Here is a 19,339-nt window from a genome sequence, read left to right on the forward strand (position 1 = left end):
TCTTCTAATGTCACTGATACCAATTGAACTTCTCTGTATCCATGTTGGTTTAAGAGCTTCTCTTTTAGTTGGAGATTATTTTTTTTCCATATAACAGTATCTAGTTGACAAAAAAAAAATCTTTTTTCAGCCTTTAGTTTGTGAAGACATGTCTTAAAGCAAATAGAAATATCTTTTCTCTCCTTCTGAATGCTACATCCTGAGACCAGCTGTCAGAAGTTACTGATCCCATTTCACGTATTGACAGTGTTGTCCTTTTTTGTCATTGAAACATAAAAATTGAAAGTCCTTTAAGAACTTTCTTTTTTTCTGGGGACATCTTTTTCCTGCAGACAGAAAGGGTATAATTCAAGGCACACGAAGATGTGTTCTTGACATTTCATTTGAATATTTTATGAAATTGCTGCTTCAAGATATTAGTTACTGCCCTTTAAGCAAATATGCTGCAGCTGATAGTATATCTGTTCCTAGTTTATTTTTAAATAAAAAGTAAATAATTAGGATTTAAAAGAGTAGCAAACTAATCTGTGTTACTTTGCAGAAGTAAGCTACCTGTATTGAGCATAGTCACTTGCCACCTCTCACATGTGGAGGCAATAATTTATACCTGCAGGGATGGAGGGTATATAAATTGCTCTGGTTAGATCTGATAAATAAATACATTTGGACCATCCCTTTGAAGACAGCTGCATGTGTTTTGCATAATGCATTATTCTTAAAATTCACATTGTGAAGTTGTTTTACTGTGACAAAAATAGCATGAAAATACAGTAGTAAGGTTGGCAATGTAAGCAAATCTGGGTTTGCATTACTCCTGTTTTGGTAGAGAGCTGAAGAGTCATTGCTCATTGTGACTTTTTAGTAATGCTTAGTGCCTGTGTTTCTTCTTAGGCCATAATTAATACTTCAGAATAGTACAGTAAATATTGCTGTTGTGTTAAAAATATATTGCTGTGTGTTTGAATGTAATCCCTCCTGTTATTAAAAGTAACATTTAAGTAATGGAAAATACCTGAAAATTTACAGAAATTTTTATTTGCTAACATTTGACTGGTTATACTCCCATAATCTTATTGCTCCTTTGAGAGATGATGAAATATAAATTGGGGAAAAAATACAGACAACATGTTCTAATTTTTAAGTAGGGCAAGATGGATTCTTGGTAATAAACTTCAGAATATTTTCTAGTGGTCCATGGTGTTAAATAATTTCCAATTTACTAAAGACTGCAAATTTTAATTTCATCTGGCTTAACCAGTTACATGTTAAATGACACATGAAAATGCTTGCTTGTTATGGAATTGTCAGGAGAACAATGAAAATTGTCCTTTTGCATCTAATGCTAGCAAAAATGTAAGCAGTAATTGAATCAAAACTGTTTTGCATTTAAGTGTCATAGTTTGATCATTATATAATCTAGATATGAGATTACTTGCCTATATCATAAGCTTATAGATTTTGTTTCAGATCTTTGAGGAGATCTGTAATGCATCCTGTGATCACAGAGTCATTTAGCCACATTACGCTCTTAGGCCTTTTCTTGAAAGGGGTTTTTTGTATTTAGGATTTGTTATAACTTTGTATTGTAGTATTATGTGTTGAGTCCTTTCTGCTTCTCAGTACAGAATTAATTGTTTTGTGCATCTTGGTAAGACATTAATTATGTAATTCCATTTTAGAGCAAATTTGTCATGTACTCTATGTGATTCTCTCCTATTACATTCCTTATCACTGTTTCTCCATTACTTTGACAGTAATGATCTTAATTAGTATAGTCAAATGGAAAAGGTTCTGTTTTTATGAGGCATGAGGAAGTGCAGAGCTGCTTGAGATTAATGAACTAAACCAGTAGTGAATTAATACAACATGCATACAAGTGATCAAGCAGGTTTATTTAAAACATACAAATGACTTGCTAGGGTTTGTTAGCAACAGGTGTCTTTACCACTGCATTGTTTGCTTTTAAAAATATCTCCAGCTTCTGGTATTGATGAGACAAAATGATCTGCAGCTTCGTAACAATCAGGAGTATTGAAGTTTTTCTGCAAACAGGTGTCAACTATTTTGAAACAGACTGAAGATGTTGCCTGAGGCATTCTTAATAAGCACATTGTTTGAGTTTAGCTGAATTTACTGTGGTCTCTGATAGGAATATAAAAGCAGACTTTTTGCTCTGAAGTTACTGCTATAAAAGTGGCCAGTTTGGGAGTGTCTTGTGAGTGAATGGTGGATTGGTGCTTCAAGTAACATGGAGCACATGAGTCTAAACACTGTCCTGGTTTTCCATCATTCTTCCCCTTTTTGTGGCCTAAGCCAAAACTAAAAAGTAGTTTCAATTTTAAGAGTTCTGTTTTTTACTGAGCAAAGTAGTTTTATTAGTCTTATGTGAAAGGAATAAATTTAAATATATTTAAAGAAAAAAATTATTTGAAGTAGAGGTTGCCTTTTTAGCCCTGGAAAAAAATCTGTTTGAAAACTCTCTTCCAAGTTCTTTGAAGACATGAGGGAGGATTCTGTAAGAGTATAATTCAAGTCCCCACCTTTTGGAAGCAGCTCTTATTTCACAAGACAGCAGTTTCTAGTAGCAATATTTTATTTGGTTTAGATGGTGGAATCCTTTTTCTGCAGCTTCATCCATTTCAGTTGTATTCACTTCCCTGTCACCTGTTCAAGTGCTCCCCAGTTCCTCCATGGCAGCCTGTAAGCATCCTTGTCCCTGCATGTCATTTGGACTAGGGGAGCAGAGAGAGATGGCAGGGTTGTGACTGTGGCTGAACAAATGCATCATAGCAGGAGCGTTCTGTTCTGTATGGAACAAATAAAAATATTTTCAGGAACTTTTTCAGGCTGAAGTGCCAACAATGTGTCTGGGCTTTACTGGGCAAGTAAAGACAGCTCCTTTCCTGAGGCAGTCTATTTCTAAGGCAGACATGGAAACAATGGGTGAAAAGACGTCATGAAAGGTTTTGACTTGGTTGGAGTTTATTCATCCTTGTAGAAATTTGGGGAACTGGAGTGAAAATAAGCTTGGACCAAAGAGAAGAGCTTCAAAAATTGTAGCCAGAGAACTTGGATTGAATGTGTATATGGCTGTTTGGGAGCCTGCATTCTGCTGTGCCTGTGTATCCAGGATGATTTTCCAGCAGGGCAGAGGTGGGAAGAAAGATGCTTGTAAACATACCAGGCTTGATCATTGGGAGAACCAAGGAACACATGGCTAGTTTGGGTTTTTTGTCTTGTCTGTACCCACTAGTAAAAGAATTTTGATTGTAGAAAGTTTTGTCTGTACTTGTGAGGAAGAAGTGAAAAGAAGACTTGTTATGTCAACACATGTATATTTTGTCAAAACGTTTGAAATTTGGTGGTGAAAACATAAGCCTCTGAAAGGGCTATTCTTTCTAATTAAAAAAAAAAAGTTTTAATTGGTACTAGTCAAGCCTTTCAGGCCAGGAAAGCTATCTGCTTTCTTCCAGCAACAAGTGAGAGAAGCACATTGTGGCTCTTTATGTCACAGGAGGATTATGCTACCTACACAGAATATGTCCAGTGCATTTTGGAGTATTTCTGGAATTCATTGCATGTGTTTCAGAGTTTATTTGGCTGCAGACAGCAGCCAAATTAAAATTATTAGGATACAGCATTTATTGTACAGTAATTTTGTGCAGAGAAGATCATGGTCAGGACCAGACTGTTCGATATTAATTCATGCAACCTGTTCCCAGCTGCCCTTCTTCCCCAGTGCTCCTCAGATTAGCCCCAGGCCTGACTATCCAGCTTTACGTGGCAGCAGCCTTGTTTCTGGCTGATGTCCCTACCCTGTGCTCCTCAACCTTTCTCCCTCCATGTCTGTCTCAGGTGATAAAGGAGCAACCCCTTCTGCAGGAAACTGTGGTGTGTTTGTAGGTGCCTTGGATGGTGCTCTGAGCAACCAGGTATAGTAGGTGGCATCCCTGCCCATGACAGGAGGGTGGGAACCAGATGATATTTAAGGTCCCTTCCAACCCAGACATTATGTGATTCTGCAATTCTGTTTTCAAAAGGTGCCTCCAGCGTGCCACTGTCATGCAAAAGGTGTGGTGAGTGGATGCAGGTAGAGCGTGGTAGGCTGATGCGGAGCAGTCTCTAGGCTGGTAGGATGTTTTCAGACTCTGCAGTGAGCTGGTGCCCTACAACCAGAAAACAGACACTGTTATTGGCTTACTGCTCTTAGTTGTGTGCTATTTTAATACAAAGTACACTGTATTTTTAGATAAAACTAATAAACTCCTAAAAAAAAGTGTTTCTGAGTATAAGAGAATCAAGTTTTGTTTTTCAGAAGTAAATGAACAAAATCCAAAGTTACTTTATCTGTGTACAGCTCTGTGTTTATATGCCTTTCTCCAAAATGTGGTGGTCAGTAATGACAGTTTTAGATTGCTGTGAAACATGCTGTGCTTCTAATAGAGTTAGATTTGTAAGGAAATAGAAAAATGGAAAACAATCATTTATTGGGTTGTGGCATAGAAACATGGAAAGAGTGACTTTGAATCTTAATGTTTTCAATATGATGTCCAAGTTGTGCTCTGTGCTCAAGAGGGCTGTCTCAGGACTTTCTGAAAGGCAATACTTGCTAGAGCAGTCTAGGCACTTTAGCTCTGTGGGGACACCTCAGGTTTTAGAAATAGGACCAAATTTTCTGTATTATGTTAGTTTTTAAGGGGATCTGTGGTTTTAGGCTGTCAGTGTTCACTGAAAGTTCAGATAGGTCATGTCATAAACTTCATATTTTGAGTGTGTTTTACTGGTGGTTCAGCTTTGCAAAGTCACCTAAAATACTCACTCTTTTTCTTGAGAAAGACCATCTTTACTATCTGTATTTCTAGAAACCTGTAATTCATAGTGTACACAAGAATCCGGAAATGACAATATTTAACCTTGTAAACATCGGCATTGGTCTTTTTTAACTGAGGAATTAATCCACTTCAGAGTAATTTGCTGTTTTAGTAGAAGTATTGAAAAAGTGTCGGGGATATTGTTTTAAGTCATCTAGCATGGTCTGCATTTCTTTAGTGATAGTGCTGGTAGATGTATTACAGCAGAAATTGGAGCATTTGTTTCTGATGTTTCTTGCTGGTGCTTGGACTGTACGAAGTCCAAGTACATTGCCAGCTTTCTCAGCTATGGAGACAGCCCATTTTACATTTGCTGTAATGCCTCTTCTTTTAAGATGTAGCATACATTGTGTAAACCCAGAGGAGAATCTGCTAGGAAAAGAATATAAATGTTAGGTCCCAAAATCTGGTAGTAAGAGGCCTTTCTCAGAGAGGCAAATTTCCTCCCTCCATTGCCTTCAGAGTGTTCGGGGATGTCGATTGACTGTAATACAAGACTGCTCTGAATTCCAGTAAGAAAACAAAGATGCAGGGTAACTTTGTATGGCATGTCTTAAAAGAAACGATGGCTTACTTCTCAGATTCTGACAGGATGTGATGATGGGTGCTTTTGTCACCTGATCTGAGTGTTTCCTATATGTTACAGACCCAGAAGGCTGATTAAATAAGTACAGTCTTGTAAGGCTCTTTCCAATTTCTTGAAAATTTAGATGGTGTGGTTAAAAAAACCCTCAATAATTTCACTGAGATGTGGTTGAATCAGTTTTCTGTTTTGGTCAAATCATAAAATGGACAGCAAAATTCTGTATTTATAATAGCAGGAATGGAAAGGGCTCTATGAAAGCTTCAGAACCACCAGATTTTATCTGAAAAATATGCACTCCTATATCAACAACTTTTGAGATGCGATAAGAATACAGGTGTTGGAATTCTGAAAACTGTGGTAAACTTGAAGTTTAAATGGGAGGAAGAAGTCTCATAGTCTATTAGATTTCAGCAAATTTTGTTGAAGTTGGTTGGCATTTGCTGTAAGAGAAATCTGAATTAGTGTCCCTCATGTCTGGGAAAACTGTTGGTGATTCTCAAGACATTCTAGTCCTCAGACTTGCAATATAAACAGCATGTTTATATTGCAAGTCTTCTAACCACCTTGCATAATGATCTTCCCAGCTGATAGTTGAACCCACAGAAATATGGACTTTGTGAGAACATATTATACTGTGAGTTTTAGCTTTATATCATGCAAGAAGTATTAGGTCTAGGCAAACAATAAAAAGTGTAATTTTAGTTTCTTTTGTAGGGATTTGTGTGAACCCTTTCAAGGAGACCACACCTCTTTCTCCTTCCTCATCCACTGTTTCTCTTCCTCATATGTGCATGGTTTTGTATCTGGAACTTAAGTCTCTTGGGTTTGTCCTTTTTGTTCATCAGATGGATACTGCATGCAATCATTTTCTTAGTTTCTCAGGTTTCTTAGTTACTAATCTGTGCAAACAGTCCAGATTCTCTGCATGATAACTGGCTTTATGTCTGAGCAAGTCTATAGACAGTGAGGGACCACTGAATTATTTGTAGCCAGAAATTGCCAAGAAAAGGAAGATGCAAAGAGGACAAGCAGGAGAGTCACATGTGAATTCAAAGCTGAATTTGTGGTTTCATGCAAAATGTAGTGCTAATGAATTTGAAATGTATGGTTTTGCACTACTGTCTGTATATCACAGCTCAAAAATCCAGTGTTATCATTCTTGTCTAATTTCTGAATGTGTTAGAGTTGAGAACCAAGCAGTGGAGTAGCATCAGCTGAAATCAGGGATGGTGATATGATTCAAGATGCACCTAGGTAATTACAGGTTATCTGGAAGAAGCAAAGTCGTTCAATGGGAGAGGCAGTTAATATTGCAGAATACCAGATATAGGCATTCTGTGGGTATGTTTTGACCCTGAAATGACAAATCCAAGATGTTCAGATGTTCAAAAATATACTTCTAGTACTTGTAGTGACTTCTAAATAACAAGACAGTGGATATACTGTAGTTTTTAAGTAAAAATGCTGTTGTTTTGTTTGCCACCATATAAAAGTTATAATTACATGATTGTTTCATTTTTCAGTTTGACGCTAGCAGAGTACCATGAACAGGAAGAAATTTTCAAGCTTCGATTAGGACATCTCAAAAAGGTATGTTTTTTTAATCATGGCCAGACCCATAAGAATTAGTACTGTCAAAATGAAGAGATAGGTTGTTGAGAACTGTCTGATAAAAAAACCCAATACTGAAAGTGCTGTACTACTTTATACCTAATAGTGGCCTTCCTTTTGTTTCTGTTTGTGCAACTTTTCATAAGCGCTGGGATTACAGGGGAGCAGTAATGAGTCCATCCAGTGTAACACTGTCCTGGTTCCTTAAATCCCTCTAAGAGTGCTAACAGTGATGATGCCGCTGATCCTGCCCTTCCCCTTCCGCTTTCTGAGCTCTTGTTTCACAGCTCAGTGAGCCAGCCAAGTTTGATGCACGGGCTCTTTATTTTTGGTTTTTGGCCTTTAAAAAGGTCTAATTCACAACATTGTACTTCTGAATTAATATAACATTTTCATCCTCTGCAGTATTCACTTCAGTTGTTATCAGTTAGCATATTCCCTAACAGAATATAATTTTGCTACTTTTATGGAAAATCTATTCTCTATGTCCTAAATTATTTCTGCAGTCAGATATTTTACTCCTGGCTTTGACTTTTGAAAAAACCTTTTTCTTGAACCCCATCATTCTAATAATTCTGTGTAGTGAGATAATTATTATATGAAGAAAGTATTGGTCATTTAAGCAAAGCATTTCTGCAGACAGAAATATCTCAACAAGAGTGAAAGAAAAGGACTTATATGTGCTGAGTAGTAATTCCCGAGTTGCTGAGTCAAAACAGGTCATAGTGCTTTCCCCTTGAAATGTTGCAAGTCTGTTTCAGGCCCGTTCTCTTCAAATGTACAAGCCACCTGTTATAAATCCTACTCTAATAAACTGAGCTGGGCCCCTTGAGAAAGCTGCAGCTGTTTCTAAAGAATATGACAGGAAAGTACTTGAATCTGTAGTAGGAAATCTGCATATAATTTGCTGGCACTGGTGAAGTCGACTGCCCACATTGTTCTTCGTTGTTAATGGTTTAGAAGCTCCAGCTTCACATGAAATTCTGTTAGGAAATCCTGTAGGTTTTTTTTCCATGCTTTAACTTTATGGAAGTGTAATGGGGATTTCAAATGATAGATGAAATAAGCTGTTACAGAATCATTTAATACTGGAATTTTGGTTTCACCTTGAGCATCAATGCTGGAGTACTTTGCAAAAGATGGAAATTCCTTGACTAAATGCCAGGGGCAAAACAAATATTATTCTCAGCAAATCATACTTGACTATATCTGAAGAAAATAATAAAAATACATTCTTACATTATAATTCTTATATGTGATACAGATTTTGTCATTAACTAATAACACCAATTTTGTTACCTTCATTTTACATGGCTGTATTTCTTCCCTGAGCCTCTTTGCTATTTACATTTGTTTTCTTCATTCCGTCAGCATATGCTGTTTTGCTGACTGCTCCTCTTCCTTTTCACTCTTGAGATGCTTTCCTGGTGCTCTCATTTTTGGTGCCCTGTACATGCTGCCACCACCAGTTTTCTTTTCCTACTGCTACCCAGGAAATTCTTTTCCAGCTAGTTGCTTTGGTCCTGGAGAGAGGCTCTTGTTTTCTCACTTCCTTTTATATAGCAGTGACCTGAGGCAGCTAAGCTGGTTTATTCTTGCTTAAAGGTATTCACAGCCTGAGTGTCCTAAATAACAGCTGGAAACAATGCAACCAGCCAGTTCTCTTTGGACTAACATTGGCCTATGAACCACATTTTGAGAACCACTGAATTGCATAATATATGAACAAAAAGGTCCAAAAGAGGCATAACTGATGGATTTTTTTTTGTTAGCCTTTGGGAAGAACATAGACAATTGTGTGTATAAGTGTGTGGCCTTTTGTGAGGAGAGAAGGACTGAAATTCTTTATAAAGGACTACTGGATTATGAGGAACTGCCTATCATTTCAGGGTATTTAGCAGAGAACTGCAGGGATGTGTGTAAATATAGAAAAAAAGAGTTTAACATTATATAGACAGGAAAAACCTCAACTCTTGACACTGTATCTTAGGAAAAATAAGTAGCACTGCTGGCAGATCAGTGCTACTTAGTCCAGCTTTTAAATTATTAGGAATTTGATTTTCATTTCCTCCATGGAGGTTCATCTCATATCTTGTTTTGGGATGAGAAGTTTTTTTTCATCACTTATGGGGATGGTTTCAGGGTACTCACTGAAATCATCTAGTCCAGACTCCTCAATTCATTGGATATGTGGTCATTTAATATGTGTTTTAGATCATACAAATACAGTTGTTGCTTCAGGATATGTGTTTGTGAAAATGCTGTATCATTATGGCATTTACTCTCTACCTTGCTGACTTGTGCCTCCATCCCCTTGTGCCCTGGCTTGTTGCCCTGTTGCTTTTACCAGCACCACTGGGTTGTACAGAGAATAAATTGGATTGGAGAAATGATCTGGCTTCTTTCAAAAAACAAATATATAAATTTTTTGTGATACTTGTTTCTTTTTTTCTTTTCTTTCTTCTGATTTTTTTTCTTTTTATTTCTTAAAGAAAAGATTGATTAGTATTCCAGTTTGGTATACCATGTGGCTGCGCAAAAGGCTGTGCCAAAATAACAAGAGGTGGTGATGGGTGCTGCTACTAAAAAAATATATATCAGATGCCAGGCCTTTTTCCTTCTCAGTTGAAATAATTCCATAATTATGAGCTTTCTGATATGGATTAATTTTATCTCCCCTTTCCTCAAATTTTCAAGTCCCAGAAACTCTCACTCTGAAATTAATATAACCCTGTCTACAGTATCTTTCAATGAGTATGTTTCTCAGTTTGAGTATAGACACATAGGTTTCCACAAATTAGGCATCATGAAATCTTTATGATTTTAGAGGACCTGAATAAATAATTATTTCATTGTTTCCTAATGCGTAGAATAAAGATGAGATAAAATTAGGTGCTGAAATTAGTTAAGGAATGTGCTCCTACCTGACATGCTTCTTTTGAAGTTGCACTTAAAATCTTACGCAATGCGCATTCTTAATTTGTAATTTTAATAAGATACAAATGGAAGAAACTTTTCTAATTAGATTGGTTTTGGTGTCTTGTATCAGCACCTTAAGAATGTTTCTGCTGTAATGATGTTCTCTTTTATTCTTTTACTTGATTTGCACTTCAGCCTTAAAATATTTTACATGTCTTTTCTTAATCTGTTGGTTTGTACAGAATCTATAATTGCCCATATCTCAGTTTTTTTCTCTTTTTTTGTACATCAGTTTCAGAGCGCTTCCCAGATAATTTATCTCCTTGGCTGAGGTACAAAACCCAGCTGCCTCTCATTTGAAATAGCATCCCTACAGTGCAGAACAAAACCATGAACATCCCATTACCTGTGGGTTCATGAACAGAAAAATTTCTTGAAACAGGCTTTTGCCTTATCTTTCTGAATTTTTCTGCCTTTAAGAGAAAAGCAGTGCTTTCTTCTAGTTCAGCAGGGTTTTGTAATGTAATGTTCCTCCATCACCACTAGTATTGATGCAGGGGTAAAAATACCCTTTTCAAATGGGAAGTAAATGAGCTTTTATATTTCCTTCTTTTCATTTGCAGGAGGAAGCTGAAATACAAGCTGAACTTGAACGTTTGGAAAGAGTTAGGAATCTTCACATTAGAGAACTGAAAAGAATAAATAATGAAGATAATTCACAGTAAGAATCTTTACTATCTTAATTTTGCATGTCTGTTTTAAAAGTAATTCTCTAGTATCACATTTTACCTATAGAAGAGAGACTTGTTAATTATTTCTTTCTGCATTTCTATGTTTATATATGTATTTTAAACACCAATGTATTTAACCTTAACTAAAATTTCTTACAATTTAGTAAATTTATTATTGTTTTTGTTGAATATGCAAGAAAAACATACCTACATAGCTTATAGTGAAGAGCTGAAACTTGATAGACCGAATTACTAAATTAAAAAAAAAAAACCACTTGTGAGATAACTTAATGCAGTTCACTTAGTTGATAATAATGCAAGAGGTTTGATGCACCAGCAGCAATTTTGTGCTGTACCTAAAATTAGTTTGTGTTTATGGCTCTGCGATTTAATTCCTACTAGGTATAGGTACCTAGCAGGAAAAGCCATATCATGTTGTTACTTTGTATTTCACCTTGAATGGCAGTGTATCACAATGTTAAATTGCTACATAATGTGAACTGCTACTGTGTAGTTTTCAAAGTAATAATTACATCACTTCATTAAGTCTGTTTTCCATCATGACAACTTCAGACATTGCAGTTTCACCAACACTTTCAGCTGGCGCTGTTGCTTGAAGGGAACTGGTTCTGCTTCTCCCTGGCTACTTAGCCCTGTTTTCTTTCACATGCTTGCACTGGCATTTCTTTACTGAACTGATGCTGGAAATCAATCCAAATTAAAACCAGCTCCTGTGGTTTATTTTTCTGGATTAATTTTAATCCAGGATCAATTTCCTGGTCTAGATCTTTGCCCAGTTGCAAAAATGCTAGCATGAGGAGAGAGGGCAGTGCAAGGGTGGAATGAGCTGGGGGGAAAGACGTGATGGTTCTGGACTTCCCACTTTCTGCACTAGGAAATGTTTATGAAAAAGTAGCCCTAAGCCTTCAGTATTTATTTTTTACTTTATAGACACGATAGAATTGTGCATACACTAAAGCTTTTAAGTACTAAAAGAAAAAGGTGTGAAATTGTGCCTGTTCTGATGGTACCTACCATGTAGTAATACAGAAATTATTTGTTACCATGTGGCTTTACTGCTAATTGATAGCTAAACTGTTCTGTGTTTTGGTATGAAGAATAATGAGTATTGATACTTACATCTTGAGGGCAGAGTATTTTCTTTTTAAAAAATATATATTTTAAGATAGAAATATACAATAGTATTTTAAAATAAATGCCCTACAACAAATAAACAAGCAGGTTAAATGACAACTTTTATAAATCTTCAGTGTTTGCATTAGAACAGGTTTAGTTTTTTTTTTTAAAAAGGATCCTTCAGCAATAAGGAATAAATGGCACAGAAAAATTACAGACTTTGACTATGAAAATACTGCATAGGTGGGGCAGAGAATGTCCAAATTACAGTCACAGTTGAAAACAGTTACAGGACTTGGACAAGCTTCAGTCCATGGTGCAGCTTCACTGCTCATCATCTGCAGTCAATGCTAACCCGTTTCATGGTACAGAATGGAAAGCTTTAAACTGTGTGTTCATGTTTTTGTGGGAGTTTAGACAAGTATTTACCACGTGGCCAAGCCACAGCTTATGGTCCTCATGCAGAAGAGAGAAGCAATGGAGAAATAATTTAAGTCTGTAGCCCCTGCTATCTTTCCTAACATGTCTTGGTGATGTGGCTCTTTGGTAAGGGAGAGAGTTCTCAGCAAAGCAGCTGCTGGGTTCTGACTCAAATCCTGTTGGGATTTCCACTTCCAGCTGTGCTGTAAAGCTAAGCCCATTTTCTTGTTCTAGCAACAAGTCCATCTACCCTTGGGTAAACTTGTATGTCTGCAACTGCCCTGGAATAATGGGACAAGTTGAGAGTGCAGGTTAGGGCTGCCTTGGAATAATGGGACAAGTTAAGTGCAGGTTAGGGCTTCCCTGTGTGGCTCTGGAGGCCACATGATGTTGGGGTGCAGGTTCTGAGCCATGGAGAACCACGCAGAGTAGCACAAGCAGTGGAGAGGAAGGTGGTAAGATTCACAAGATTGGCCTACTAGAGGTACACGTGTAATAGAAAGACCATAAAAAAAGAATTTGGCTACTGGTCACATGACATCAAGTGCCTAATGATACTGCTTCTAAATTTGTTTTTCTTCCACACTGAATACATTGTTTACTATTTATGGTTTCTTTAAATAAATATTTAGCATTAAAGTATGTATCTTTATAGAATAAAAAGGAAAGTTTTATTTCTGGAAGGGGCACAGTAGGCAAGATCATCTTCTCTCAAATACTTGACTACCTATGACCATACTTCTAAAACTGTAGAGAATATGGAAGGATAGGATGAGCTATTGGCAGACTGGCCCTAAATTTTTCTTTAAAGTTTTCTATGGAATATAACTGGCAGCTTGCCTTAGATTCTTGCCTTGTCTCATTACTGTACTAAGAATGTGATGAATATTCAGATCCCTTCCCTCTGATTGGATGGAAGAATGTATTTTGTCTTCTATATATTTTAGGAGAGAGAATATGGTCCTTTTTCTTGGTCTGGCAGTGTCATTTTATATTTGGAAGAAGTATTTCCATTTTGCTTTTGCTTAAGTGTGAGCAGATAGTCAATTTCTTCATGTGTTTTCCCCATATTGCTGTTAATGATTTGTTTTAACTTCTTAGTGTTATACAAAACCATTTTTAAAGGCAGTAATATACATATCTAGTCATGTTTTATGTGAAATTGGAAGAATGTCCTTGTTGTCTGTTCCAGAAAGTTGAAATGCGAGTCTTCTCCAAAATTTGGCGCAACAAAGAGAGACCCATGTATAAAATGTTTAAATTTAAGCACGTTTTTCTTATCTTCAAAAAAACCAGAGAAAAATAACAAAATATTTGCCAGGATTGATTGTTTTGATGATAGCGTTGTGATAGTATGTGTAAACTAAATAGTCAAAAGGTATTGGTCATGTTGTACAGTTGTGGCGTAAGATTTCTTGTGGTGTAATATTGCTCAGCATATTATATGTTGTTTCTGAAAAGAAAACTTTATTTGATGAGTAATACTAAGAAATTTGCATTTTAGATGCTACTTGTTTACCTTAAGCAGAATAAAACAATTCTTTTTTTCTTTCAAGATTTAAAGATCACCCCACATTGAATGAACGGTATTTGTTACTCCATTTACTTGGCCGAGGTGGCTTCAGTGAAGTATACAAGGTAGGGTTTGTTGAGTCTGATAAATAGAATTTTTGAGCCATGTACATTTAATCTGGGGGGGATAAAATGGGACCTAATTAAGTAGAAAGACTGTAATGGGTTGACCAGGCTTCGATTAACCTGTGGAGGAGAGGTAGCATGACAGTAGCCTTGTCAATAGATTTGTGAATTACATGCCATCTTTTTTCCTCGCTTTACTGGGTGTTATTTTTATCACCTTTGGTTATAACTTTGCCATATTCATGCATTTCTTTTTTTAGGCTTTTGATCTTTATGAACAAAGATATGCTGCTGTGAAGATTCACCAGCTTAACAAAAGTTGGAGGGATGAAAAGAAAGAAAACTACCACAAGTAAATACTAATTAGTTACACTTCATATGCTAAGCTTAATAGCATTTTGTTGATTGTAGAAGGCTAATGTATCCATCTTCTTTTAGACATGCCTGCAGAGAGTATAGAATACACAAAGAACTGGATCACCCCCGAATAGTTAAACTGTATGACTACTTCTCCCTGGATACAGATACGTAAGTAGAACTTGGCAGGGATTTTAGTGCTGTATATTAGATAAACAGAAATGAAGAGTATTTGAACAAAAATAACGTATGTTCTTGCTTTCAGCCAAAACATTTAAAAAAACCCCATGCTAGTTGCAGAATTTTGTCTGCTAAATATTGCAGGCTTTCTATAAGGTGATGAAGAGAGTGTTTGGAACACCTGACTGGCATCAAAAGGCTGCCATACCTTAGACAATTTTCCAAGACTAAATGGCATCAGGAGCATTACTAGCCTAGGCATAGACCCTGGTGACTGGGCTGTACCTCTTTGCATGAAATTGTGACATCTTAAGGGATAGTTAAAGCATTTTGATTTTGAGAAGTGCATCTACTATAAATAAAGAGGTTTTTCTTAATTTCTCATCCATATGGATGCATTTTCTCTCTTAGTATGAATGTTCTGATTTATATTAGTTTTCATGAGCTAATAGTTACACCATGTGTTCCATGAACAATTTCATTCATGTATTTTAATATTCAGGCAGCCATTCTTAAACTTGTGAGAATGAAACTAGGTTGTCATGTCTGTTTCTGATTGTGCAGTATGATACATTCTTTCATTTTGTGTCTCTAAATTCAACCCTAGGTTTTGCACGGTTTTAGAATACTGTGAAGGCAATGACTTGGATTTCTATCTCAAGCAACATAAATTGATGTCAGAGAAAGAAGCTAGGTCCATTGTAATGCAAATAGTAAATGCACTACGGTATCTCAATGAGATCAAGCCCCCTATTATACACTATGATCTTAAACCAGGTAAGTGAGAAATGTTATGATTGAAAATGTAATTTACTTTTTATCCTTTATTTTGTTTGTAATTCATGCCTGAAAATGCCAGAGTTATCTTCTGTGTGTCAGGGTTATTGCAAACAACTGGAAAAAGTATGTATTTTTCTTCAGAATTTCATTGCCAGAATCATCTGACTCTTATGTGGAAAAAGTTTGTTAGAACTTTTCTATTGTGCATTATTTTGATTTGAATTTGTAGGAAAAAAATCATACAGCTAATAGGTACATGCATTGGTAGTTAGCAGTATAAACAGATGAGATCATTAGTAGGCTCAATCCTGTCTGGTAATTGTGGAATGCTGATGTGTAATTAATTTTTCCCGTATGTTTTTTTTAAACCTGTAAATATGTAATCAGTCACTTTCAGCATCCCGGTATAAGCATTCCAAAACAAGACTTTACAGATAGTTTTCTTTACAATGGATAATAAATATATTTATAAATAATATTTGTCTTGATTACATTGTCTTTGTTTCACCATCCTGCATGAATGATGCTTATATTATTCATGTGCTTTAATCTGCTACACTTCCAAGTATGGGGTTTGTAAAGTAATTCTTAGTACCAGGCTGTTTGCTTTCTTTTCTGTAATAAACTGCTCACACAGGTTTATTTTGTCTTATGAAATTGTACAGAATGTATTTTTAGTCTCATTATTTTTTGTTCTCAGAGGAACTTCATCAAATAATTTTTATATCAAGAAATTATTGTACAACTTTAACCCATGGAGTAAGAATTGTAGGATTGCAGCAATTTCTTGGCACAATTTTGTGGCATATGCAAACCCTGAAAACTGTAGTGTAGGGTTCATTCTGGCAGAAAAATAATGAAACTTATTTGTAACTGGTATGTGGCTGCATTCTGATATTTCCTCACTCCATTTTGGTGTTTCTTTGCTGACCAACCAGCTCCCAGATGAGAGAGCCATTTCAGATCATCATGGTAACCTAGAGAGATGCTGAAACTGCACAAAAACTTGTCATAGTCATGTTACTCTAGAGCTGAGGATGTAAAGATTATGTAAATGTGTCTCAGTTGGTTCAAGCATTGTGCTAATAACACCAAGGCTGTGGGTTTGGTAGTGGCTCCCTTTTAACCCAGGCTGGTTTATGGTTCTGAGTCTTTGATTCTGTAAAATTGTCACTTATCCTCATGAAGTTAGACGCTCTTGAAAATTGAACCTGGTTTTGAAGATAAAGCATTCTTTTAGCTTTTTTAAAGTAATTTTTCTTTCCTCCCTATATAGGTAATATCCTTCTTGTAGATGGAACAGCATGTGGAGAAATAAAAATTACTGATTTTGGTCTGTCCAAAATAATGGATGATGATAGCTATGGGGTGGACGGAATGGATTTAACTTCACAGGGAGCAGGAACTTACTGGTAAGCCCTGGTTTGATTTTGATGTTTAGACTTTGGATCACTGTTCAGGTTTTATAGATGTAGTCTTATAAAGCCAATTTGGAGAGACAACTAGGACTAAAAGTATTAACATGGGGGGCCAACAAAGGTCTTTGTGCAGTACTGTGATGTTGATATTCCCAAATGTTAGAAGAATCTAACTTAACAAGTAAAATAAGAGAGTTTGTGTTATTTATTTATAAGTATGTGTGTATAAATAAATGTGGAGATGATCACTGTGATTTAGAAACATGGTAACCTCTGAAGAGGCAGGTATTATTTCTTTGGCTGCTGGTGGTTGAAGACATTTGACAGAGACATTTGATGATTAAGTGTGGGTGCTTAGTACTTGGAAATTGTAGAACAGGTATTGCCAGCTAGTAATGTCCTTAGGACCAAAGAGTATTCACTCTTCCTTCCTAAACATTCATGACAGCCCAGCAGTTGTGGTTTATTTTTTGTGTGCTTGCATACTCATCCAAAACACTGGGGTTTTACAGCTGCCAAAGCATAGGTATGACAATAAGCATGTCATTGCTTACAGAAAATCTGTTTTTAGACTCTCTAAAGATGCAGATTCTTCATGGCAGAGTAGTTCTTTCAGCCTGGGTATGTGCTGGCTGCGTCAGTGGGTGGATTAGAAATCCTGTACTGGGCAGGCTGTTACAAGTCATTTGCTCTACAGAGAAGCCAGTGTCATTCCCATTTGCTTTGCACCTCTTCCCATATTCAGGAGTTGGAAGTCATAAAGTTTTTGCCTTTTCCTTCAGAGTTTTTAGAAAAGGAAACACATACTCTTTCTACAAATGCCACTGTGCACATGCTGTGAGAAAATGATTACTCAAGTTGAAGCATTTTAGAAGTGTTAGGCTTTTGCTACTCTTTTTAATGCTTTACCTATTTAAACACCAGTTTAAATGTTATATTTTAGGAATATAGATCAGAAAAATTTTGACTTTTGGATTTCATCTAGAATGCCTCAGGCACTAGTGGTGCTGGAAACTTAAAAGTAAAAAAAGATCTGTAATCATTACAGATTCATGATGAGTCTCTGCATTTCTAATTCATGCTTTCTCTGAGCCCAAAATCTTCATTAGGGAGGGAGAAACTTAGAGTGAGTTTGAGGTTGGTAATGAGTCTGTTCAGAGTACATTGCACAAACTGTCAGCAGTATAGATAGCCCTGGAAGGGATTTCCTCAGTCACTGGGTTCAGTTACCTGCCTTCCCAGGCAGTTAGGTTATATAATCTCTTTGGCAAACTTCTAGATGTTTATATTAAATTAAGCTAGTGTTTTGGCCCCAGTAATCTGATTTGAAATGTCTTCTCCAAAATCAGTTCTCTGATCATTAGAAATCTAATCCTCTAATTTGCAGACTGTGTGTATTTGTGGCCAGTTTATACTTGTTTGTTCCTGTGCTAACATTGTCCTCCCTCAAGTAGGTTGTGCCCCCTTCCTAGTACTTGCACCTTGGTGTTTTTGTAGCCTTCACTTTTTTTTCCCTCTGAACTGTAGGCTATCCATTCTTCAGATCGTTTTAGTAACCTTCTTTGCGTTTGTATCACTTTAAGATCCCTTGTCTTGATTGTTGTAATCAGAATTGTAAACAAGTATTCCAGAAAAGAGTTTGTGGTACTGTCTAAAATTGCTGCATTTTTATCTCCTTTTTTCTGCTTATTTCTATTTCTACAAATATTTCTTCAAAGTTTCACTTTAAGTCTTATATGTTGTTGACAAGAGAGTTCCTGTTCTGTAGTTGCCCTAATAGTTGTTTTGCATGTTTCAATTTTAAATATTATGGTGAATAACACTTGACTGCCCTTAAATTAATACATATGGAAGGTTTTGTTTGCTTTTTAAAGGAAGTTCCATTTCATCAGTTATTCTGTAATTCAGGAATGGCATGGGAACTTCGTCAACTTTCATTAAGTAAAGTTTTCTCTCTGCAAAATACAGGGACAGAAATAACAATCACCTTTGTCTATCATATACGCTTCTGGGTAATGTTACCATTTTTACTAAAAACTTAGTTAAAGGATCTTTAAGCCATATCTGCATTTTCTTTGATTCCTAACCAGGTCTTGCTGTTAAATGCCCTATTTGGCTTTCATCTTTTCTTGCTCTGATAGATGGCTTCATATTTAACCTGGGGTCCCAATTTAGAAAGAAATTATAATTGCAGCTCAGGCAAAAAATGTTTATATTTGTGCTTGTGTTAAATAGACCCCTCTGTTTTACTAACTGTATAGAAACTGTGATATCAGTTTTGGTGGGTTGCAAGGTGTTGGAATGCAGATTGTAGGGCAGCTGTACAATTGTCAAAAGCTCAGAGATGTGTAGGTGAGGTGTTTGTACAGTTGGATAATTGAGCACATTCTAGTGATGCCATACTTACAGACTGAAATGCCTGTTTTGTTTTCCAGGTACTTGCCTCCAGAGTGTTTTGTAGTTGGCAAAGAGCCACCAAAGATTTCTAATAAGGTTGATGTGTGGTCAGTTGGAGTAATCTTTTTCCAATGCCTTTATGGTAGAAAGGTAAGGAAAGCTTTAGAAAATCTAAAGAGTTTTAGTGTACGTGCCTATTCTCACAAGATTGTGAAGACATGAATATACATGAAAAATTACTTGTGTTACTTTTTGGCAGTGTACATTGATTTTGCAAAATATTAGAAAATCTTG

At 36.3% G+C, this 19,339-nt stretch overlaps 1 protein-coding gene across 2 annotated transcripts in view; it reads left to right on the top strand.

Moving 5' to 3' along the window:
• The window catches only part of TLK1 (tousled like kinase 1), a 67,022-nt gene that overhangs the window by 42,784 nt on the left and 4,899 nt on the right, over nucleotides 1-19,339 (top strand). For both annotated transcript variants that reach the window (XM_030951820.1, XM_030951819.1), the window contains exons 12-19: nucleotides 6,981-7,047; nucleotides 10,611-10,708; nucleotides 13,832-13,913; nucleotides 14,174-14,265; nucleotides 14,352-14,441; nucleotides 15,058-15,227; nucleotides 16,507-16,642; nucleotides 19,084-19,195. In XM_030951820.1, the coding sequence (XP_030807680.1) occupies nucleotides 6,981-7,047; nucleotides 10,611-10,708; nucleotides 13,832-13,913; nucleotides 14,174-14,265; nucleotides 14,352-14,441; nucleotides 15,058-15,227; nucleotides 16,507-16,642; nucleotides 19,084-19,195 (847 nt within the window). The remainder of the gene's footprint in view (nucleotides 1-6,980; nucleotides 7,048-10,610; nucleotides 10,709-13,831; nucleotides 13,914-14,173; nucleotides 14,266-14,351; nucleotides 14,442-15,057; nucleotides 15,228-16,506; nucleotides 16,643-19,083; nucleotides 19,196-19,339) is intronic.

Source organism: Camarhynchus parvulus, chromosome 7 (assembly GCF_901933205.1).
Source record: "Camarhynchus parvulus chromosome 7, STF_HiC, whole genome shotgun sequence".
Lineage (NCBI taxonomy): Eukaryota > Metazoa > Chordata > Aves > Passeriformes > Thraupidae > Camarhynchus > Camarhynchus parvulus.